Here is a 25443-nt window from a genome sequence, read left to right as displayed (position 1 = left end):
TGTCCAAATGTGTAGTTCTCAGGGCTATAATTTTCCTCAGGCTGACTTTGTTTCCCAGAGAAGGTGACTTTGCACCTCTGCACAGCATCCCACTGAAGTGAAATGTGATTCGAGCCTTCCAAGTGTCAGATGCAGTTTCATCAGCATTAGGTTCCAGTCCCCAAGGTGCTATTCTATGAGGGAGCTCTGTGGAAATTGGGGAGTGCTGCAGATGTAGCTTTTGACCCCTGTGGACCCTTGGCATTATACTGTTTCTCCCCTTCTACCCAAATTCATCAGTTGAAGGCCCCAGGGAAAGACCTATTCCTGCACACGAGGCCCTCACCAGCCTGAAACTTCTATTGCAGCTCCTGACCTCCAAATGTCCTGTTGCTTGTCCTTTTTAAAAATTTTTTTAATGTTTATTTATTTTTGAGAGAGAGACAGAGTGTGAGCCGGGGAGGGGCAGAGAGAGAGGGAGACACAGAACTGGAAGCAGGCTGTCAGCACAGAGCCTCATGTGGGGCTCAAACTCACAAACTGTGAGATCATGACCTGAGTCAACGTTGGATGCTTAACCGACTGAGCCACCCAGACACCTTCTGTTCCTTGTGCTTTCCCTCACATTCAGCACTGCCAGAGCTAGGCCCACCTGCCATGCTGAGAATGCTCACATAGCCTCCAAACTGATACCTTCCTACCAACCTCACAGCCCTGCTGACAAGGCTATGGTCTAATCCAGCCTGGGACCTGGCAGGGCCTGCAGCTTCTGCTCACCCTTCCATTCAGGTTGGCCAAGGTGAACAACCCTGGTCAAGGTACACATACATATACATACATACACGTTGACAGATACAAATACACACCATATACACATATACACAAATACTAACACACATGCATAGCATGTGTATACACATATACATATAGATACAACAAATATATATACGTATAGACATATAACAAATACATAAAAATAGAGACACGTGCCCTTTATTTGGGGCAATTCTTAGGCCCAGCACACATACATTCTTACAAACATACACATGTATGCACAGATACACAGATAAACATATACACACACTTACGTATACATGCATATGTGAGGGAGCCATTCTCAGGCCCAGTGAGGGCACCAGCCAGCCATAGAGACTGTATGTGGATCTGTTATTACTTAAACAGGATGGAGGATTCTGAATTGCTTTCCATAGCATCCAAAAGGTCAAGTGGTCATTTTAAAGGACATCTGGTCCATTTTGTCAGCTCCCTTATATTCCCACCACCCTCTCAGCTGCATGAACCTTTTCACATGCAAGAGAATAATCTTCGCTGTTTCCATTTCTGGAAAGGTTATTTGTCCCAGGTACTTTGCCAAGCAGTTTACATATATCACCTCATTTTAATCTCACAGTAACTCAGTGATAGGAGCCATAAACACCATGCTGTATGATCTCCCTCCTTAACACAACACAGGTGGCCCTCCCTCCTTTTGGTTTCCTAAATCCTTTCATATGCACCACTTTAAATTGATCTTAAGTCTTGCAATAAATAACACTGTGAAGTTAGGAAAGCTTGGCATTGTCATTCCATTTTGCAACTGAGACTCACCTAGGTTAAGGAACTTTCTGAAGACTGTAAAAACCAATAAATATAAGCCAGATCTTAACCCTCTGTCCACATACTCTGGTTCCAGTAATTTTGTCTATTTATTCCTTTGTTCATTTATCATACATTAATGCTCCCTACATTTCAAGAGACTGTACCAGGCACAATGAAAACAAACACTGATTAAGACACAGTCTTGACTTTGAAGTAGCTGGCATTCTAGAGAGGAAGAAAGACCAATAGAGAGGTATATCATAATATCACATGCCGGATGCTGGACTAGGTTGTGCTGTGGGAGCCACCATTAAAAGGATGCCACGTGTGACAAACAACTCAAAGGCCGTGCATGCTTTGTCCATGCTGCTGGAACATCTATTTGCTTTGTGCAGTAAATCATAGCAAGGCTGGTTGGTCTCTGAAAACTTGTAGTCCATCTCATTCATCTAACTTTTCCTTCTGCAAGGTATGAAAGGCAGTATTAATTAATTGAAGTACATTTTCTAAGCCAATGCAATATCACTTCATCAATCATATAGCTACTGATAGGATTACTATTTGTCACAAATAGCTAAATTATTATAGGTGAGAAACTACATAATCAAATGTGCCCCTTAAAACTGTTTATGTAGCTGCTAGCTATTTTAGAAAGTAAGCTACAGGCTCACTAGAATATTCTAGCCTAAATAAGATCAAATGTTACCTTTTGCATGGACCTCTTACAGTGTTTGGTTTTACTTTTGATTATTGGATGTCTTTTAGTGTTTCTCTCTCTCTCTCTCTCTCTCTCTCTCTCTCTCTCTCTCCCTCTCTCATGGAAATTTGCAAACATACCTAAAAGTAGAAGAATCATATAACCCATACCCATCATCTAGTTTCAACAATTATCAACACTTTACTAATCCTGTTTCATCTATTTTCTTCATACAACCATACTTTTTTTTTCCTGGAGCATTTTAAAGCAACTACAGTCTTATTTTTGAGAAACGTTTGAAGGGGTGTGAAATTAGAATGAGAAAATATATGTCCTTCCAAGCCTCCTGGGTCTTTAGCCCTAATTAAATTGCCAGCATAATTTTTTAAAAATGATTCCAGCTTTAGTGAAATCTCTTTTATGGCATTAGCTCAGCTAGCAACACACAGCTCAACTGGACAAGGTGTCTTTTGGCCCTTCTCCCTTTAGAAGCGTTCTGCCAGAAAAAACAGAATGGAAAAGTTCTTTGAACACTTCAGATAAGAACAAAGCACAGCTCAGACATAGATACATAGGAGTTTGGGCTGGATATAGAGGATGCCATTGTTGCTGCTGTTTGGGAATTTCGGGAGACTTGTGCTTTAAGATAACACATTTGTCCTTTCTGTCACTGGAACTATGATTTCATTTATTTCCTTGTCTCCTATTTTTGGGAGAGCTGCCTCTAGTTCATGAGCTTAAGAGATCCTGCAATTCACAGTGATGATTATAAGGTGAAAAGTTGTAAGCACCTTAATGGAGTACAACTGTCAGGCTCTCCCATCATCAGCATTACAAATGGGCTATGATTTCAAATTCAAACAGATTTTATTGTTAAAGATACAAGCTTCAGTGTTACTTAAAATAACAAAGCAATAGAAACAGCTGTTGAATAAAAGGGAAATAGAGTGCATACATACAAATGAAATCTTATAAAAGCATGGTTGGAAATTGCTTATTTTATCACATTACATGATAAAAAGCAGTATATAAAATTGTATGTCTAGGATGAGCTCACCTATGTAAAAAGTACATGGAAACAAAATTGGAAGGTAATATGCTAAAAGGTTAGCAGTGTTTGCCTCTGAATTGCAGAGTTATGAGTGAATTTTCTTCTGTTTCTTTTCATACTTTTCTTTTTGAAATTTTCTACAGTGAGCATGTAATCACTTGTATAATCAGAAAAACGTTTTTTTCTAAATAAAAGGGACAAGCAAGTCTCAAACGCTCAGTGCCTAGAAGCAGACCAGCAATCTGTTTTGAATGTTTCCAAGGCAGTGAACCAGGCAAAAGTAAGAAGGATGATTTCAGAGTCCCTAGGGGAGACTTGTGTAGTTAGTTCCTAGGAAACCAGAAGTTTTAGCCACTCAAAACACATGTAAGTGTTTTTGGTGTGAATCAAAACCTTCCATTAGACATAATTGCAACAGCAGCTGTTACACAACCTGTATAAACTATTTTTGGTGTGAACCAAAATTTTAACAACATAGAAAGTATTAACCATTTCATGGTCACATAGGTATAAACCTCATCCACCACTGGCCAGGTTTAGCTGCCCTAACAGAGGGGAAATTCCTGATGCTTTGGTGGAGCTTGCAGGGAAGGCTTAGCCAAGAATTAAGATGACTCTTCTTAATGCTTCTTTTTCCTCTATTGTATTCTTTTAAAAGGACAAAAGGCAATTTGAAAATGGCCTTAAAAATGTACTAGATTTCTTTTCTTTTTTTTAATTTTTTTTTTCAACGTTTATTTATTTTTGGGACAGAGAGAGACAGAGCATGAACGGGCGAGGGGCAGAGAGAGAGGGAGACACAGAATCGGAAACAGGCTCCAGGCTCTGAGCCATCAGCCCAGAGCCCGATGCAGGGCTCGAACTCACAGACCGCGAGATCATGACCTGGCTGAAGTCGGACGCCCAACCGACTGTGCCACCCAGGCGCCCCTAAAAAAAATGTACTAGATTTCTTAAAATGTCATAAGTAATTCATGCCCATTGTAATAAGAATAACAAAAGTATATAAAGACATATTCTAATTTTTTCTGATTCCATCCACTTGGAAAAATCAATATTAATCTGGTGTGTATCCTTACACACTTTTCTCTATGCTCTATACTGCGTACGCACACATACCCACATACACACCCCAATAGATAGCTCCTTCTCCCTTCATTTTCTTTACAAAACTGGAGTGTTACTTTACATGCAAAGGAGTCTGATCATAGAATTGCCTTGAGTATTTGTTTTAAAAATACAGATTCCTGGGGTGCCTGGGTGGCCCAGTTGGTTAAGCATCCTACTTCTGCTCAGGTCATGATCTCATGGATTCGTGAGTTTGTGCCCAGTGTCAGGCTCTGTGCTGACCGCTCAGAGCCTGGAGCCTGCTTCGGATTCTGTGTCTCCCTCTCTCTCTGCCCCTCCCCCACTCACACTTGGTCTGTCTCTCTCTCAAAAATAAATATTTTTTAAATGTATTTTAAAAATAAATAAATAATAAAAATCCAGAGTCCTGGGCCCCACCCTATGCAAATTAGTTTAGTGAGTTCTATAATCAGAAGAGTGTGATAAATGCTGTCTATATTATTCTACAACTTGTTTTTATCTCCTAGCAATACGACAATACAATACAACATGGTTATCCTTTCGGGTTAATGCCTATATATTGAAGCCACTACCTTTTGGTAGATGTAAGGAAAGATTAACAGATTTGATTACAAAAAAAATCGAATTATTTGTTTTGCAAAAAACAATGTAGGCAAAGTTAAATGATAAAAGATTAGGAAAAAAATCTGCAACGCATGTAACAGGGAGTAGATTTTTTTTTTAGAGAGGGAGTATATTTTTAAAATTTTTTTTAATGTTTATTTATGTTTGAGAGAGAAAGACAGAGCATGAGTGGGGAAGGGGCATAGAGTGAGGGAGACACAGAATTGGAAGCAGGCTCCAGGCTCTGAGCTGTCAGCACAGAGCCCGATGTAGAGCTCAAACCCATGAACTGTGAGATCATGACCTGAGCCCAAGTCAGATGCTTAACTGACACACAGGTGCCCCAAAAGATTTTTTTTTAAAGGGCACTGTTGTGGTAGGAAGCAGACTCTGAGATGATGTTGGTAAGCAGGATGTTAATTAAGAAGTAACCTTTGGAGGCACGTGGGTGATTCAGTTGGTTGAGCATCTGACTCTTGGTTTCACCTCAAGTCATAATCCTAGAGTCATGCAATCAAGCCCATATTGGGTTGTGTGCTGAGCATGGAGGCTGCTTGGGATTCTCTCTCTCTCTCTCTCTCTCTCTCTCTCTCTCTTGCTCTCGCTCTCGCTCTTTCTCCCTCTACCCCTCTCCTGCTCACTCTGTCTCAAAATTAAAAAAAAGAAATTAAGACTTAAAAAAAAGAAGTAACCTTTGGACCAACAGCTGTGGAAGGGAGAGGAAGGAAGCATGAGTGGGCAGAGGGAGAAGTAGAGCTGTGATGCAGGCTCAAAGACAGTCTCAATTCTTCAGAGTTACCCCTCATCACTTTTCTTCCAAGGCTGTCATGAGTCTGGCTGTAGCGTGGCTATCACTCAGTTTCAGCTTATACCTATGCACCATGGTAATCCATCCATGACCCAAGTTCAGGCTTTTCCCTCTGTTGTCAGCTGGTCATAAGGGATGCTTCCATACATCATAAATGTGAGCACAGGAAGAGATGCCAGTGAACTAATGGTGGATGCCATGGAGGTCTGGGCCACCCACTCATATAGCTACTTGCGTCCTCTGATCCTACTTGTGCTGGATTTATCACTTCTTTATGAGAGCTTGCTCTTAGACCCAGCTGACCTTAGGATTTGGTGGGTCTAACAGAGCCCAGCTCGTGATGAGCAGCTGTGACCACATACTCACTTGGTGTCCTATGACCAGCTTGTTCCATTTCTTCCAGTGCCTGGTAGTGTGCTGGGAGTTTTTTTCAAAGGCATAGAATTCTCTGAAGATGTCATGGCTCTGTTCTGAAACTCCTGGGGTCTACATTGTGATTATCCCACGGGATTAGCCGTGAACTCCACATAGCATCTTTTCCCACCGCTATTACCTTTAATACTATAGGGTACTCTGGTCATATGGCCCAAGCAGCAGTGTCACTTGCACTGTAGTGTAGACCTGTTGCAGAGCTCCTCCTTCTGCAAGTTCCACTCGAAGCTGTCAGTCTTCCCATAATCTAGTATATGGGTCAGAGCAGTATTCCCAAGTGATCAATATACTGCCTCCATAGCCAAAAGAGGCCTGCCAGATGTTGTTCTTTCCTTCCTTATGATGAGAGGCGCAAGGTGCAATAACGTGTTCTTTACCTCAGATAGGGTTACTCATGTGCCCATAACCAATGGACACTAAGGAAATTGATTGATATGCCAAGCCCCTGAAGCTTCATAGGGTTCATCTCCCATGTTGTGAGTGATTCTCTATCACCATGACCAATATGCAAGCCACTTTTTGCTCCTCCAGGCTGATGAGTGGACTTTCTTTCACGTAATGGATCAATGTGATGTTCTGTAGTGTATCCAGATCTCTTCAGACTATATTACGGCAGAGGGCAAGAGAGTGAACACAGAACTATCACAAAATTACACATGTACGTTGTTGTTTGTTCCATATGAATTTGAACCTTTTCAGATCCTCTTTTCTGAATAGTATAGAAAAGAAGACATTCACCAAATCAACAGCAACATACCATGTACATGAAGCCATGTTTACATGCAAATATATCACATCTAGCACAGTGGCAGAAGTTAGGATGTGACTTGAGTTTAGAATGGTCTGTCATTTTCTAAGATCTGTCCATTTTTTCCCCAGGGGTTACATTAGTGAATTAAAATAGACGTGACAGGGCCTAACACCCTTGCATGCTTAGATCTTTACAAATGGTAGTGATTTCCATACTTACCTGTTAAATGCAATAGTATTTTCCCCAATTTTCCATTAGGGAAAAATTTTAAACTTCCAAAAAGTTGGAACTACTATACAGTTAACACCCATGTAGACACCAACTAGATTCTAAATTTTACATTTTATATTTGCTTTATCCCCTATTTATCTATATTTTTCAACCATCTATCAACCTATCTCATTTTTATTTTTTTACATTTATTTGCTTTTGAGAGAGCATGAGCAGGGGAGGGGCAGAGAGAGAGGGAGACACAGAATCAGAAGCAGGCTCCAGGCTCCGAGCTGTCACCACAGAGCCTGACACGGGGCTCAAACCCACAAACCGTGAGATCATGACCTGAGCCGAAGTAGGATGTTCAACCGACTGAGCTAACCAGGCGCCCCTAATTTTTTTTTTAATTTTTTAATGTTTATTTATTTTTGAGAGAGAGAGAGAGAGTGTGCGAGCAGGGGAGGGGCAGAGAGAGACACACACACACACACACAGAATCCAAAGCAGGATCCAGGCTCTGAGCTGTCAGCACAGAGCCCAATGTGGGGCTCAAACTCACAAATCACAAGATAATGACTTGAGCCAAAATTGGACGCTCAACCAACTGAGCCACCCAGGTGCCCCACAACCTATGTAATTTTTTTATATACATTTCAAAGTAAGTTGCAGACATCAGAACACTTTCCTTGAAATATTTGAGCATGTATATCGACGTTTGTTTACAGTTCTAATTTTAGATAACATTTTCTTATAATGAAATGCACAAATCTTAAGTGCACCACTTGATGACTTGACAAATGCATATAACCCATGTATCATACCATTTAAGTACCTACCGTCCCCAAAACACACCCCCACCTGGGACCAGCCCCACCTGGGTGAGCTAACAAGCTATTCAGCCAGTCCTTTGTGCATAAGTTACACAGGCACCTTCTTCTGAGCCCCGCATACCCAGGGAACGCATCTCCTTGACTCACAGCTGAAGACTGGCACTGTGGCCAGCTAGCATCAAGAGCATTCCCAGGGAGAGTAAGCTTTGGGTGAGCTAACAGCACACTCCTGCCTCATCTGGAGTGCACCCCCCCAGGGGTTTCCCCCATCCCACTTCTCCTGGTAGCTGAGGCTTCCCTCTCCTTTCCCCTGAGGTTCTCTGGGATTCTTGCCAGGTAGGAGCCAGGAGGCGGGCGGCCCATGTCAGGAAGGGAAAACCTTCCTGAAGTCACTGAGCACACATGCTCTGTGCTGACCAGGGCGCCAGTCCCAGGGCAGGTCTGCTCAGGCTCCTGGTTAGACCCCAGGAAGAGAAAGAAGGAGAAAGCCAACAAGGCCCAGAAGGGAGAGTGGCTTTCTGTGGAAGGCCTTACGCTTGGCATGAGCAGGAGGAAAGCAGTCTTGTCCTGCTAACTGGGGAGAGGGACTGAGTTGTATGAAGGCACGGTGGGGGGCAGGGGAGGCCTGGGGGCTCACTTCACACTTTGTTCCTGTCATCTCTCTCACACTGGCAGGTACGCAGGGCGAGTGCTGACTCCTCTCTCAGTCTGTTATGGAACCATCACCCTGGCTGCAGAGGGAACTCCTTTGGTAGTCCCTACCACTGACCCTTAGGCCTGAGCCCCTGGCCCTGATTCGCCCTCTGGGATTCTCCCACAGAGCTCCCTCTGGTCCCTGGTCTCTCCTGTCCAGGCCCCCAGCCAGCCCTGCTGTTCTCCAGCCCCCTCCTTCCCTGGTGAGGGCTCCACAGCTTATTTCCCCTTGCTATAAAACTTCCTGACTAATTTAGTTCTATGGCCTTGATGTGCCACGTGGGGAGTATATCTTCCTCCTCCCCCTGCCCTTTATTTTCTTTATTTATTTTCTGAAATCTGTTTGCCTTCCCTGAGTCTTCACAACTGGAACTGAGATCAGAGCTGTAGAACACACCATGCCAGTGGCTGTAATGAAACCAAATCTCTGTTCAAAATGCTTGTTCATGTTGTATTCCAAATGCTCTGTTTTGTTTACCAAAGCTTTTACCAGTAGCCACTGGAGAAATAAGTAGCAAGTGCAAATCAAGTTAGACCCGCCGCAGGTCCCATTCGGTTGACTGGTCAGAAAAGAGATTCAAAGAGCAAAGTGGAAAGGTTCCTTCTAATTAGGAAATAGGGCTTCATATGTTCTCTTCATAAATATGGTTTTATCTTTCTGTTTGTATCCAGAGGTATCCAGAGAAGGGGGAGGTTGAAAAAACAAATTAATTTCGTCTTATAGAGTTAACCTAGTTTGCAGTCTATGCCAGTGGTGAGTCTCAAACTTGAGCCTGTATGGAATCACCTGTCCTGAGAATTTGTAGGTCCGGTGTGGGCCTAAGAATTTGTGTTTCTAACATGCTCCCTGTGTCACTGATGTTGGTCTGATGACTACACTTGGAAATCAGGAAGTGGGAGTCCTCCTATTTTGTTTTCCTTTTCAAAATGGTTTCAGCCATTCTGGATCCCTTGTGATTCCATGTGAATTTTAAAATCAACTTGCCAATTTCTACAAAGTCAGCTGGGATTCTGATAGGGGTTATCTTGAATCTATGGATCAATTCGGGGAGCCTTGCCATCTTAACATTCCAATCCATGATCACGGGATGTTTTGCTGTTTATTTCAAGCTTTATAAGCTTTTTTTTCACTTGAGTGTAGTTGACTCACAATGTTAAATTTGTTTCAGGTATACAGCATAGGGATTCAACTTCTCTATACATTATGCTGTGCTCACCCCAAGTGTAGCTACCATCTGTCACCATACAACACTATTACAATATCATTGACTATATTCTCTGTGCTGTACTTTTTTTAATGTTTATTTTTGAGAGAGAGAGAGAGAGAGACAGTGCAAGTGGGGGAGGGGCAGAGTGAGAGGGAGACACAGAATCCGAAGCAGGCTCCAGGCTCCGAGCTGTCAGCACAGAGCCTGACGTGGGGCTCAAACCCACAAGCTGTGGGATCATGACCTGAGTTGAAGTCCGGGTGCTCAACTGACTGAGCCACCCGGGCACCCCCGTGCTGTACCTTTTATTCTCGTGACTTATATATCCAATAACTAGAAGCCTGTGCCTCCCACTGGCTTCCACCTATTTTGCCTAACTCCTCCAACCACCCACCCCCTGGCAGCTATCAGTTTGTTTTCTGTATTTATAGGTATCATTCTGCTTTTTGTTTTGTTTATTCATCTGTCTTTTTAAATTCCACGTAAGAGTGAAATCATACGGTATTTGTCTTTCTCAGTTTGACTTATTTCACTTAGCATAATACTCTCTGGGTCCATCCATGTTGTAAATGGCACCCTTTTTATGGCTGAGTAACCCTCCATTCTGTATATACCACATCTTTCTTATCCATTCATCTATCAATGGGTGCTATGTTGCTTCCATATCTTAGCTTCTGTAAAAAATGCTGCACTAAACATAGGGGCACATGTATCTTCTCAAATTAGTGTTTTCCCTTTCTATGGATAAATACCATAGTAGAATTAGTGGATCATATAGTACTTCTATTTTTTAACTTTTTGAGGACGCTCCATATTGTTTTCCACAGTGGCTGCACCAGTTTGCATTCCCACCAACAGTGTGCAAAGGTTCCTTTTTCTCCACATCCTCACCAACACTTGTTATTTTATTGATTGATTGATTGATTGATTGATTTAGAGCTTTTCATATATCTTTCAACAATGTCTTATAATGTTCAGAGAATAAGTTTTGCACTTCTTTTATTAAATTTATTTAAATGTATTCCTAAGCATCTTATTTTTTAATGTTATTGCAAATGAATTTTCTTAATTTCATTTTCAGATTGTTTGTGTAAGTGTTCAGAAATTGATTTGTATATATTGACCTTGTATCTTGCGACTTTTCTGGATTCATTTATTAATTATAATAGTGGTGTGTGTGTGTGTGTGTGTGTATTCTTTAGAGTTTTCTGTCTATAAGATCATGTCATCTACAAATAGAGGTCGTTTTTACCACTTCCTTTCCAATCTGAATGTATTTTGTCTCTGTTTCTTGCCTAATTACCTTGGCCAGAACCTCCAGTACAATGTTGAATAGTCATGATAAGAGTGGACATCCTTGTCTTGTTCCTGACCTTAGGGGGAAAACATCAGTCTTTTACCACTAAACATGGTGTTAGCTGTGGGTGATTTTTAGATGCTCTTAACTGGGTTGAAGAAGATTCTCTCTTCCTGGTTTGTTGAGTGTTTTTATCATGAAAAGATGTTGGATTTTTTCAAATGCTTTTTCTTTGTCCATTGAAATGATCATTTGGTTTTTGTTTTTTTATTTGTATTGATATGGCTTATTACATTGATTGATTATCAGATATTAAAGTAATCTTACATTCCTAGGGTAAATCCCACTTGGTCATAGTATCTAATTCTTTTTACATTTCACTGGATTCACTTTGCTAGTATTTTCTTACATATTTCTGTGTCCATATTCATAATAGATATTGGTCTGTAGCTTTCTGGTGTTATCTGTCTGATTTTGGTATCAGGGTAATGCTGGCCTCATAGATGGAGCTGGGTGGTGCTCTCTCCTCTTCTATTTTTGGAAGAGTTTGTGAAGAATTAGTGTTAACTGTCCAGTAAATATGGAATGGAATTCACCAGTGAAACCATCTTTTACTAGGCTTTCCTTTTTTTGGGGGAGGGGTGGTTTGAATGACTAATGCAATCTCTTAAATCTCTTCACTATTCAGATTATTTCTTCCTTCTTGAATCAGTTGCAGTAGTTTGTGGTTTTCTACAAATTTGTCCATTTCATCGAAGTTATCTAATTTACTGGCATACAATTGTTCATAGTATTCCTTAGAATCCTTTCTATTTCTCTGAGCTCAGTAGTAATGGAGACCACACTTTGAGAACCACTGCTGTAGGTGCTGTGCTGAGTAGGCTTGAAGGTCAGGAATCTATGGTCCTGGGAGAACTTGTCCAGAGGCAGGGACTGCACCATGTAACCTGGAGGAGGTTCTGGGTCAATGCAGTCAGGCCTCGGGCAGAGCTCAGCAACCCACTCCTGGGACACCTACAGTGACTAAAGAGCATTAAGTTATATGCAGAACATCCTGTCAAAGGTCTAGTCTCTATTGGAGTCATCTAACCCCCGCTGTCATGCCTCCCTCTTCCTGTGTGTGGTGGAGGGAACTGAGGCACCAATAAACCCTAGAACACGTGGCCCATTATGAGCCCTTTGCTGTAGCGCAGGGTGACTCCCCAACTGAACATGCATCAGAGTCACTGGGAGAGGGGAGTGCTTGCTAAAACCCAGATTGCTGGGCAACAGCCGCAGGGATTCTGATCAGTAGGTCTGGGATGGTGGTGGCTGAGAATGTGCATTTCCAACACGTTCCCAGGTGACTTTGACTGACACCTCTTGGTCAAGGAAATAAAAAGGCTTCCTGTGTTCTTGTGCCTGAGGCAGAGGGGCCTTGGCCCCTGAGAGAGATGCACACCAAGGAGCAGCCTGAACAGGCCTTGGGATTTATTTGGGCATCAAACTAAAAATTCGAAGTGACTTGATTTTTCTTGAGTTAAGAATTAGAGAGAAAAATACCAAATTATATACAGCATTTGTACATCCTAAATATTTTTTAAACCAATCATTGGATGATGTTGTTTAGGTTCAGCTATTTCAACAAGGGAGAGAGGGAAGAGAACTAACACTTATGAGCTCTGTTAAGCTTTGCACTAAGCCCTGTACATATGTTACGTCATTTGCTTCTTGCCACAACCATATGAAAAGATACCAATAAAAAAAAGACATTCCATTGTTTTAGATAAGGAAACTGAGCCTCAGAGAGCTTAAGTGGCCTAAGGTCTCACAACTGATAAGAATTGGACCTGGGTCCCAGCTCTGGCTGCACAGCCCTTGCAGTCGCTTTGCTCATGAATGCACAAAGGACACATCCTTTACAGAAAGAACTGAGAAAAGGAGGGGAGAGTGTTTTCTGGAAAAACATGATAGAAACAAAATGCTCCCCATGGAGTAATGAGAAAGGAGACAGAGGGAACCGGTTGGGGCTAGATCGTGGAGGGTCTTGACGTCACCTAAGGAATTTGTACTTTGCCATAGTGGATGAGGAATCCCTACAAACATTTAAGAAGGGTTGGGACATTAAACAGGGTGTAGCTTAAGAGAGTGGGAGGTGGTGGTAAGAGCAGAGGGGTGAGCTGGTGGAATCAGAGAGCCCTGGAGCTGGAAGGGATCCTAGAACTCATCCTCAGCACACATCTGACAGATGAGAAAAGTGGGGCCCCGGAGAGGGGAAATGACTCCCTGACTGGCTGATGGGAAGCTGTGGGAGCACTTCCCAGCTCCACCCCGACCCTTTAGTGTCAAAGTCCCATTTCCCCAGCTGTAGGGAGTGTCGGTGGTCATCAGTGCACAGCTGAAGGCCTCGCCAGCAGTGGCCCTTGTCTGAGAAGACCCGCCATGCCCAAAGTCACATACCCATCCCAGGTCACTGGTCAGTGCAGGAGCATGAAGTGCCAACCCGTTTACCACAGTTTAGGACATGTCTGAGGGGCCACGCTGGCTCCAGAGCTCCCTGTGGGATCAGCTGAGGCCTTTGGTGTGGCCACATTGCAGTTCCGCCTCCTCCTCTGTCAGTCCTGTTTTCTTCATTCCCTGTAGGTGTTGATCCTGAGAATGCCCCCCAAGAAACCTCCTGCACGCAAAGCTCTGTGTCACACTGTTTCCCTAGGTGACACTTCCCCAAGGTCACAGGCCAATTCAGTAGAGTCAGGACAGGAGCCCGTGCCTTCTGACTCTCGACCCTTCACTCCATCTTGCTGACCTCCCATACTGATTCCTCTTAGGCTCCCTCTCTGCACATCCATCCGGGAAGTTGGGACAAGTGACCTTAGAGACTGAGTCAAAAGATGCTAGGAGAAACGCCTCCTTCCCCAGGAGCGCCCTGCGTGGTAACAAGTACATGTGCGTGTCACACAAATGGAGCTACTTGTTCCAGGCGAATCAGCCAGGAGCAAATGCAAGGTGCCTCTCTGTTCTCCCAGGGCTCCTTCCCTTGCCTAGAACAATGGCTGGGAGAACCCGGCCTGGACTAGGCACAAATAAAAAAGATCAAAAAGATGGCTCGGGGCTTTAGACCCAAGGCCCTGGATCAGGGTGAGGCTGGCCTTGACGTCTAAAGCTCTGCCCCAAGCCAGAGACAGGCAGGCTGGGGATTTTCAGAGGGCCCCACCACACCCCGCTCAAGCACTTCCCTGATCTTTGTTTTGAAGCAAGACCCAGGGTTTCACAACTGCCACCCATACTCTGCCCACTGACAGGATCTGGTCACTGGAATCTTCCCTTGCAAGATACCAGCTGCTGTTGCAGGCCTGTTTGGTGGTGAAGTATGTGGAACCTTGTGTTATGGCCTTTTTACTGCTCCGTGGAGCCACGGTGATGGGATTTGTATGGATTCATTTGCTGCTTTTGTTTATTGCTGTGCAATGGCAGCAAGGCCCGGAGGAGGCCAAACCCTAAACTTCCAGCAGCTCCCTTGGCCCCTCAGGATCGTCCCTGTATCTTGGGGAGCAGGAGAGGGGCTGAGAGGCAGTCTCTGACCCCAGATGCCAATCAGGAGGCCAAAACCTTGGGAGGAGTAAAGCTTTTGTTTAAACACCAAATCCCCCAAGTAGTAAGCACACCAATACTTAGTGCAGCATCCCCAGTGCCCAAAGCAAACGAGAGACATAGACCACATACCTTAGAAGAAAGCAGTAAATGGACATTGTTGGAAGTTCCAAATCTTGAGTCAAATAAAAGTGAGGGCCAAACAGGGCTTTTAAAATACCGTATGTTGCTGCAAGGAAGAAATGGCAGTGGATCACTCTGCAAGGAAAATTAGGAATGCTCCTTCCAGATATAAGGGTTCTGATTAGAATGGACATTTATTGTCTCTGTGCATGTATTCTTCCCCCAGAGATGCTATATTCTATTTTCATAACTTCACTTCAGGCTCTCTGGCTCTTCCTCCAACCTTGCTACTCATTTTGGTAATTGTACCCACCTGACTTCTGATAGTTACCCTCAGCCATAGGCTTTCTATTGTTTCAGAGCTTTACAATCCCCACTGCTATAGTGATCCTAGGTCTGTAGTACCTGCTACCACTCTATTATCAGCCCTAACCTGTGGAAGAGAGCCACCACTGAATTTTTTTCTTTTTCTTTTTCTTTTTTTTTTTGAGAAAGAGAGAGAGATCAGGGGAGGGGCAAAGGGGCAGAGAGAGAAAGAATATTAAGCAGGCTCCATGCCCAGCATAGAGCCAGACACAGGGCTCAATCTCACTACCATGAGATGATGGCCTGAGCTGAAAGCAAGAGTCCAAAGCTTAACTGACTGAGCCACCGAGACGATCATCCACCACTGAATTTCTTAGTGGTGCTAGTGCCCCTCTCACCAGCTCATTCCTCTTCTTCAGTAAATGGTGTATCCTGTGCCTTTCTGTTTAGTTTTCCAGTCTTGTTTAGTATATCCACTCCAGTATGCTCAGTTCTGAATCTTTTTATTCCTTCTTCCACTATTGCCACAGCAATGCTGGCATTTCAAGCTCATGTAGCATGGATCATCACTTTTTCTGTATTCTAGGAGCCATCCCAGTAGTGAGTTTGCACCATTTCTTGTGGCCAATGCCAGGGTGTTAAATCCTATATTCCAGGAGAGTGTTCCCAGATTGATAAACTCACTTTTATCCAACGTTAGAGTCTAGCTCCCTTGATCAAGCACCCTCAGAATCCAATTCCATGCAAACTCTTCCCCTTATCAGGTTTAGCATGTTCATGCTGTGCCTTAACTCTTTGTTATAGGCCTAGCGGCCAGGAGGGAAAGGGAGTGTACACATCGTTTTGTGGAGAGATTCTGCAACATCTCCAAGCGGGAGGTGAGGAGATTACCAGTAGGGAAGTTGGCCCAATTCTGTAGGGAAATCTGGAGATTCAAGGTTTTGGTGGCATCAATCTAGATATCCACAAACCATGTGTCAGTGCCCTATTCTTTCCCAGGAAGCATTCTGATTTGGGCATAGCAAACCTGTCTCCATTGGAAGTTTAATCTTCTTTGGCTCTCAGTAACTACTGAGTTCTATTGGTCTTAGGGCTACTATTTCCCCCATATTTCTCAAACACTTGATATTTCATACCAGATCCTATGTTACCTTCTACCAGTATACCATTCCGGTTCACCACCTAGTGAAGATCTTAACAATAATAGGACTGCCACCTTGTGGCAGGGGGCTATCTGTAATGTTGTCCTAATTTCCAACTGGGCAGTGAATGACCTAGCTCCCCAATCCCATCTAAGTGCCAATTTCTTGGATAAGTCTTAGTTTCGAGGATCATCACTTGAGTTCCCCAGGAAGCAAACTCCAAGATAGAACATAGCATGCAGAATGCTTACTAAGAGGTGTCTTTTGGATTAGTGTCAATGGAAGGAAGCTGGCAATGGCAGAGGGGAGATGGACCTGCACTACAGGCCCAACAACAGCCTCAGCCGACCCCACAGAGAGATCTGGAGTTAGAATGATCCTTCAGAATTGTCCCGAGTTGGGCTGAGATGGTCAAGCCTTTATACCTCTTCTTTGGTGAGACACTGTAGGCTGCCTCAGAAAACTTTGTGATCCTAAGGGAAGCCATTCTCTGTACCTGGGGCAATCCCTGAAGGGGGTAAGAGCTGAAGTCAGCTTGCCTACAGTGCTCTGAGCAGCTGGGCCCAAAAGTCCTTTATTGAAATGGGCGGGGCACCTGGGTAGCTCAGTCGGTTGAGCGTCCAACTTCAGCTCAGGTCATGATCTCACGGTTTGCGAGTTCGAGCCCCGCATCTGTGCTCTGTGCTGACAGCTCGGAGCCTGGAGCCTGCTTCAGATTCTGTGTCTCCCTCTCTCTCTGCCCCTCCCCCACTCATGCTCTGTCTCTGCCTCTCAAAAATAAATAGACATTAAAAAAATTAAAACAAAAAATAAATGGAAGATGGGCTGGCATATTACAGTAGCCGCCACAGGCACCATCTCTTGACCCTAAAAATTATCAATTAAAAGTAAAGAATTGAGCACTTATCCTGTCCTTCCTATACGAATTGTATTTCAGAGTAACCAAAGAGCCATGGTTGATGAAGGTAAGCTCTATACAGAAGGATCCAGTTAATACAAGAAATTCTGGGATTAGACAATCATTGTTTTGCAGCCCCAATACAATTTTGTTTTAGATGATGAACATTGATGGATGAAACCATAAAGGAAAAGGCTGATGGGGAACTTTATGGTGGAGCATTCAGGCTGCCTCCACCTGAGCCTACTGATCAAACTGAATACCACTAAGTCTTGGATAGTATGTACCTCCTGATGTGATGTAACAGGAAGTATACAGGACCATCTACAAGCATTCCTTTTTTCAGAAAAATCTTTGTCCTGGAATCTAATGAAGGCTTTAGAACCAAGCCTTTAGAAACAACTCATGATTTATAGCTAAGTTCCACTTCTTCTAACAAGAGGATCAAGCTAAGTGACAACATGAGGGAGCAAACAGACACCTGAGAAGAATGTACGGCATTCAACAGTAAAAGTGACTTCGTTTCTTCAGCAAGTAACTTTGTTACTGTTTAAAGTAAGTTTGAGACAAATCCCGTGTGCAATGTGTACATCTTGTTTGGATCTAGATTTAAACAAACCAAATGTAAAAAGGCATATTTTTGAGATAATTGAAGAAATCAGGATATGGACTGGCACTAGAGGACATCAGATAATTGTTAATGAATTTTGTTTAGTGTGAAAGTGGCATCGCAGTTTGTTTTCTTAGAAAAGTGTCCATATTTTTAGAGGACACTGAAGTATATAGGGTAAAATGATATCAAATTTGCTCTAAAATGATTACAGAAATGAAAAAAAAGAATATATAAAGCAGGTATGGCAAAGTCTTGATAATTTTTGAATCTGGATAATAAGTATATGGGGATTTGTTATATCATTCTCTGTACTTTTGTGTATTTGAAACACAATTTTTAAGATACCAAAAAAAAAAAGGATGAATGCAAAGAACCCAGTGGGAGGAAAATGATGCTCAATGGATAGAAACAGGCATTTATATAAAAGGAGATTCAAATGTACAATAAATATTTGAGAAGAGATTCAGCATCACCTGTAGTTGGGGAAATGCAAATTAAAACAATAAAGAGATACTATTTTTTATTCAAAAGATTGGAAGGAGTTAAAAGAGCAGGATCTGATATGTAGTGCTATGAGCACAGCAAAATAGCTGACTTGCTGGGAGGGCAAATTGCCTCTACCTAACAGTATTTATTAAAGTCAACCACGCACATGCTATTAGACAGCAATATCCTGTAGAAATTACAGTACCAGAAATTAATGATCTATACATGAGGATGTCTGAGGCAGCATTTTTTGTGTAGTCAAAAAAAAAAAATGAAAACAACCAGTTTTCATAGAGGAATGGTCAAATAAATTATAGTTCATCCATACCAGGGAATGTTATAGTTTTTTTTAATTAAAAATATCTTGGGGTGCCTGGGTGGCTCAGGCAGTTAAGCATCCAACTTCAGCTCAGGTCATGATCTCACAGTTTGTGGGTTTGAGACCTACATAGGGCTCTGTGCTGACAGCTCAGAGCCTGGAGCCTGCTTTGGATTCTGTGTCACACGCCCTCTCCCGTTCATGCTCTGTCTCTCAAAAATAAATATTAAAATTTTTTTCTATAATCAAATAGTGTATGTGTAGTAGCACAAAAATTAGAAAATACAAATAAGAAAAATAAGAAACAAATTTAGAGTTTCAGACCTGGAGATATCGTGGAATACATCATTTCAAGTGTTATTCACTGTGTGTGTATATGCATGCATATGTATTATGTATGTATGAATATATATGCATATACATCCTTGTTTTTCCAATAAAAAGATCTCACATTACACAATATGTTGTAACTTCTTGTTTCTTTAATTCCTTCATGAATATTTTGCACATCTATAAATATTCATCTACAAACATGGCCTTTAAGATCTGCATAGTATTCCATTTCATGGGCACTCCATAAATTAACCAATACTGTATTTTGGAGCATTTAAGTGCATCCCATTTTTTTTTCTTTTATAAACAGCCGCCCCCCCCCCCACACACACTTGAAAAGCTTTGAAGATGATTTGCCAATTGCGTTCCAGAAATTTCTGGGTGCTTCTGGAGGCACTGGAGTCAGTGGACTCCTCTGACTCCAGAGGAGTCAGAATGCTTTCCCATCACGCGAGCCTGCTATCTTCCCAGATAGCAAAACTGCAGTCTTTAGAACTTGAAAGACTTGTCTTATCCTGCCCGTTAGTCATGCAGCCTAACTGGGACTCTGTTCCAGAAATCCCTACATCCTCTCTCTTCCCTTGCCTCATTCCCGCCCCTCCCCGCGCCCCCCCCCCCCCGCGCTTTCCCGCTCGGCGGCCTGGCCTATGGCAAACGCCAAGAATTAATTAGGGGCGGGGATCAAGGAGCGGCTGTCAGGAGGTCGCCATATTTCCGTACGGCCCTGAGGCCGCCCCTGCGGGCAGTCGGTCGGTCGGGAGAGGTGCTGACAGGGCGGGGCCGCCGCTCTGCTCCGCCGGCCTCACCCCTCCCGCCCGGGACAGGTGGCTGGAGCGCGCCCCGCCCCCGCCGGCTGCGGGTGGGAGCGAGGGAGGGCCTGCCCCAGACGGCCGCCACCAGCTGCGAGGGGGAGTGAGTGAGGGCCAGTCCGGGACTGCCGGGCGAGGAGTCCGGCGGCAGCAAGCGAGTATCGTGGCGGCCAAAAAAATGCTCCTGTACCGAGGGGCCCCCGCGGGCCCTGGCGCGCCGGGCAGCGCGCTGGCCCGGCCGGGCGGCGGCCCGCAGGCCTTTGGGATCCGCCTGAGCACGGTAGGTCGGGGACCCGAGGGGCTGCGGGGGGCGCGCGGGGAGGGCCCGGCTGGCCGAGGCCTCACGCGGGACGGGACCTTCTCTCGCCCCCAGATGAGCCCCCGCTACCTACAGAGCAACTCCAGCAGCCACACGCGACCCTTCAGTGCCATCGCGGAGCTGCTAGGTGAGTGGCGAGGGCGGGCCTGGCCGCGATAGCCGAGGCAGCGGTGCCAACGTGGTGCCGTGGTCGCGAGAGGAATGTGCGGAGCCGCGCGGGGCGGGCGGGGGCTGGGGTGGGGGCGTCGGGACCGGCCCCGACCCCGCAGGCGGAGGGGGACGGCTCTCTCGCCAGGCGTGGGGGTGGGGGGCGAGGTCCAGCGAATAAAGCTCAGGAAACAAGGAGTGCCGGAAGAGTTAGGACTCCCTTGTGCGTTTTCTTTCTGGTTCGTGATGTTCCGGGCACTTTAGGATAGCTTAGTTAATAATCAAAACGTGATGCATAAAAATACAGGGCCCTGAGGCAGCTGGGCTCCGCAGGCACTGGCGACCGGCGGAGGGCGCCAAGTTAGCAGAGGGGCATTGCGGAGGACCCTGAGGAAAGGTCTGGAAGACGGAGTTCTTCAACTTTTGGGACCAGGGAATCTGGGAATGATGGGACATCCCTTAAGAGATGACACGAGTGCATTTGGCTCCCTGCGACTGCGGAGGGCTGGGTCCGTGGTCCACGAGCGCCCTCACACCGCTGGAATGAATACTGGGCACTTAACCTCTCGCTCCACCGATGTTTGCTTTTAAAGCGTTTTCAGTTGATCCCTTGAAGCCAAGTACATCAGCTTTTGCAGTAGTGTGCTAAATACTGTGTGGAAAGCAAAGAAAGGCATTCCCGGACCAAATGCAGCACACAGAGCACATTGTAAATATTTCAGAAATTGAAAGAAGGGAGAGACGTTTATGGGACAAGGTAGCACGGTACAAAATCTTGAAAGTGGTTTCAAAGCTTGCTAGATGAACCCCAGCCTCTACTTAAAGCAATTGCTTTAACCCAGATTTAAAAACCCAAATTTTAAACACCAAATCACAACTCTTTGTGGTAATATTACTAATAGGAAAAAGAGGAGAGCAAAATGTTAACTGGTAGCCCAAAGCTTTCATTTTAGGTGTTCCTTCAATAGGGTTTTCTTCTTCACTTATGTATTAATTTTCTAGTGAATCATTCATCCGGTGAATATTTATTGAGCACACACTGTGGGCAAGGCCACTGTGATAGGTACAAAAATGAGCACAGCACAGACTCCCTTTTCTAGTAGGGGGAGATAAAACATGTCCAGGAGGTTTATGCTTTGTATAACAGCAAAACAGAAAGGGGTGCATCAGCAAAGATCCACACCTCGAATGCTGTGGGAGTTCAGAGGAAGGAGGGATGACTTCCAGCTCACCAGGAAGAGGAGGGTTAGGAAAGGCTTTGTAGAGGTGGTGACATTTGACCTGAGATTTGAAGGTCGGGACATGTGGATATGGATGTGGGGAGGGAAGGGCATTCCAGGCAAAAGGAACAACTGTGTGAACAAAAGCATGAAGAATATTGAGTAGTTGAGTTTAATTAGAGCAGGGAGTTTACAAGTAGTCAAAACTGTCTGTCGTTAGAGAGCTGATAAAGAGCCTTCACAAATACATTTGTAACTTTACCCTCTGAAGTCAACGGCCTTATTATAATTAATATTAGTACTGTCATTACCATCCTTATTATCCTCATCCTGCAGATGAAGATACAGAAGCTCAGAATTTAATGGACTTTTCCAAGGTTGTAGGTCTAGTAAGTGGCAGATCCAGGACTCAAGCCCAGGTCTTTTTGCTCCAAGTACCAAGTAGATAATAAGGTTAGAAAAGGCAGACTAGGACCAGGATGTGACTGGGAGGCCCAGGTATTGGGCCTTTTAGTCTGAAGTTTTCTGAGCAGGGGAAAGTCATGAGCAGAGCTGTGCTGCAGGAAAGTTAATCTTACAGCCAGGTGAAAGATGGATTGGAGAAGAGAGTCATGGCCTTGAGAGACTAGTTAGGAGGTTAATGTGATAATCCAGATGAGAGGATTTCTGTAAACTAAGAAACTGACAGTGGGACCATAAATAGGAAGATGGGGGAGAGCTTAGAGATGCATGGGGTAAGAGAGTGAGAGACAAACCAGGATTTTTGAATTTCACATTTGAGGTCCTTTGGATGCTGGCGCTATATATGTGTATGTGTGTGTGTGTGTGTGTAAAACCTTGGTTTGCGAGCATAATTCATTCCCAGAACATGCTTATAATCCAAAGCACTCGTATATCAAAGTGAATTTCAAGAACCATTGGTTCGGTTGTGATCATGTGACGATTGGCTGCACGAACTACTTGTAAGACATCGCTCATTTATCAAGTTAAAATTGATTAGAAATGTTTGCTTGTCTTCTGAACACTTGCAGAACAAGTTACTTGCAATCCAGGGTTTTACTGTATATGGAACAGAGGAAGAATAGGCTTGTGTTGGTGGGTAATGACCTTAATTTTAGACAAGAATGCTTTTAGATACATGCAGGATGTCTGTAGGGCAGCAGCTTGGCCCTGGCGACTTTGCAAGAATCCACATAGGTTGTCCTCCTGGAACAGGAGAGGATGGGCGGCTTGTGAAGTGCAGACCTAAAGTCCCCTCCCACTTTCCATTTTATCTGTCCCAGAGAGATTATCCTGCGACAGTTTCCCATTGCCTCCCAGGCTCTGATGAGATGCGAGGCTTCATTTAGATAGAATGCTTTCTTTTAGAAGACCAGGGGTTGGGTGGACCAGGTTAAAGGATAAGATAGATTTCCCTGGGATCTGGTTTCTCATGCTCTTGCCTCAGTGGGGGCAAGGAGAGGTAGAGATAGGGTTTCCCTCCCACTCAGGGTAGCATGGGGCCAGGTTAGGAGAGACAAGACTCCTTGGGATCTGGTAGCATGCAAGCTTGTCTGGGCCATGTTGGGAGTTAAGACATCCCAGGGTCTGGTACTGCCTCTCTTGCCTGAGTGGTGGGCAGGGGGAGGGGAGCAGGGGTTCTCTCACTGTCCTGCCTGTGCGTTGGCCGGGTGGGCTGGGATATCCTGTGCAACGTGTTGATAAATTTTTGGAAGGTGAGACAGCAAGAGGTTGGATTGAAACCAGCCACCAGATTGGTGCCATATTCTTATAAGGTCATTTGCTGAGGCTCACTATTATAATGTCATTTGTTGAGACCAAGGGAAAGTCCACTTCAGACTGAAAATAAGGGTAAGCTGTGCTAACTGCTGCCTGCTGTTGTCTTGTTCCCTGCTGCTGGAGCTGACCCTGGCCTCGTGTGTGCCCCTTCCTCCCCGGACTCCAGAAGCCTCTAGCCAAGGAGATAAGATATCTAGCTGCTCCTGGCAGCTACCTTGTAACCCCTGAAGTGCTTGTGTTAAAACTCTTTGGTATGTCCCTGTAAAAAAAAAAAAGCATCTAATAAAGTTTGGGCAAAATGCGCAGGAAACAGCAAAGAAGTCAAAGTGATTTTGTGAGAAGCCCGTGTTGATTCATTGAATGTGCTGTTATATAAACTTGGAATTGATACGTGTGATGTGTTTGAACTGTGAATGTTCATAAAGTGTTAGGAAAACTTCCTCCTGTGTTCAAAGTTTGCAAAATAGAAATGATGCCCAGTTGGTTGACAAGGTAAAGGTATCCATCTCAGTGATCCTGGCTTCCTGCCAGCAAGAGTGACTGATAAGTCCCAGAACAATTCAGGGCCTGCTTGCCAAGTAGTTTCTTGAAACAATGTGGGCAGCTTCACAATGCTGAATCCTTTTGTCATTTAAGGAAAAAACTGTTGCCTCTTACACAAAGTAAAAGACTGTATTTATGATAAAGCCTCTATTGCACATCAAACTTCCAATTCTGCCAAAAGTTGGCCCACTTGATTTACCACATGACACAAGGCTTTGGCCCTACCTAGTCCTTAAAGATTGACTATCAGACCTCATAACTCCCTTCTGGGGCTAATGGTGATGGCTTACAGCTGTTAAGACTTATGCTGGTTACAGTTAATGACTTTTATCAATGGCACAGGCAACACCATTATGACCCTTGAAATTAATCTGCATCTTGTTTTATTTGATGGCCATGACACACATCTAAGTGTAGCTTAAACTGTTAATTATATTATAAAAATTGATATTTTGAATATGAGTAATATTTCTCTTGCTTATAAGATATGTTCCCAGTGGAGAAATGCCATGATTTGAACGGTGGTAGTGGGACAGGTATACAGCCAGGACCCCACCTGGCTCTCTCAGCCTAGCCATGTGGTATCAGTAAGGATGCCAGGGAGAGGGAAGGGGGCTGGAAGGGTTAGTCTCTGTCTTGATTAAAGAGCTAGTAGGGACAGGAGTGCTTAGGGAGCCCATCCAACAGATTGTACACACTGCCCTCCCTCTCGGGCCAGTGAGCCCTAATGAGACTAGTTCTACAGTACATGTGTCAGTGACCACCAGTTATGTGAACTGGTGCCTGTGGCAGAAAGAAGTGGTTTCTAGGGGCGCCTGGGTGGCTCAGTCATTTAAGTGTCTGACTCTTGATTTTGGCTCAGGTCATCATCTCAGTGTTCATGAGTTCAAGCCCCGTATCAGGCTCTGCGCTGGCAGCGTGGATCCTGCTTGGAATTCTCTCCCTCTCCCTCTCCCTCTCCCTCTCCCTCTCCCTCTCCCTCTCCCTCTCCCTCTCCCTCCCCCTCTCCCTCCCCCTCCCCTCCCCCTCCCCTCCCCCTCCCCCTCCCCCCTCTCTCTCCCTCTCCCTCCCTCCCTCTCTCTCTCCCTCTCCCTCCCTCCCTCTCTCCCTCCCTCTCTCCCTCTCTCCCTCTCTCCCTCTCTCCCTTTCTCTCCCCCTGTGCGTGGGTGCTCTCTCTCTCTCTAAGTAAATAAACTTTACAAAATTTAAAAATAGAAAGAAGTGGCCTCTAGACATTGATACCCCCTGCAGTTTTAGACATGGTACATGTTAGAATATGGCTATATCTGCTGTCTCCTGAGTCTTAAATGATTAGCCCATTATGAAGACCTAACTGGGGAGGAATCGCAAAACTTTCCATATAATTTTTTTTCTGCTTAACTTCTGTGTTCTCTATTTGATGAGGGTTGGTCAGCTTCACCTTTAAGACTATTACAGAGTGCTTAAGCAGAATCACTCTTCTCTAAGCACGCTTGTTACCCTCACTGGAATCTAGCCCAGCAATTAAATGTTTCAATTTGAACTTCTCTTTTAGTGCTCCTTAGGTGGTAAACAGGGTTGGTGTTAATATCTGTATTCTTTAACAG

The 25443-nt window shown here is 44.3% G+C and overlaps 1 protein-coding gene across 2 annotated transcripts in view; it reads left to right on the top strand.

The window, feature by feature from the left end:
• Positions 1-19747: 19747 nt before the first annotated feature.
• The window catches only part of MORC4 (MORC family CW-type zinc finger 4), a 52178-nt gene continuing 46482 nt past the window's right edge, over positions 19748-25443 (top strand). For both annotated transcript variants that reach the window (XM_047844615.1, XM_047844614.1), the window contains exons 1-2: positions 19748-20129; positions 20223-20295. In XM_047844615.1, the coding sequence (XP_047700571.1) occupies positions 20028-20129; positions 20223-20295 (175 nt within the window). In that variant the 5' untranslated portion in view covers positions 19748-20027. The remainder of the gene's footprint in view (positions 20130-20222; positions 20296-25443) is intronic.

Source organism: Prionailurus viverrinus, chromosome X (assembly GCF_022837055.1).
Source record: "Prionailurus viverrinus isolate Anna chromosome X, UM_Priviv_1.0, whole genome shotgun sequence".
Classification (NCBI taxonomy): domain Eukaryota; kingdom Metazoa; phylum Chordata; class Mammalia; order Carnivora; family Felidae; genus Prionailurus; species Prionailurus viverrinus.
Note: the sequence above shows the minus strand (reverse complement) of the source record. Positions and strands in the feature narration are given on the sequence as shown.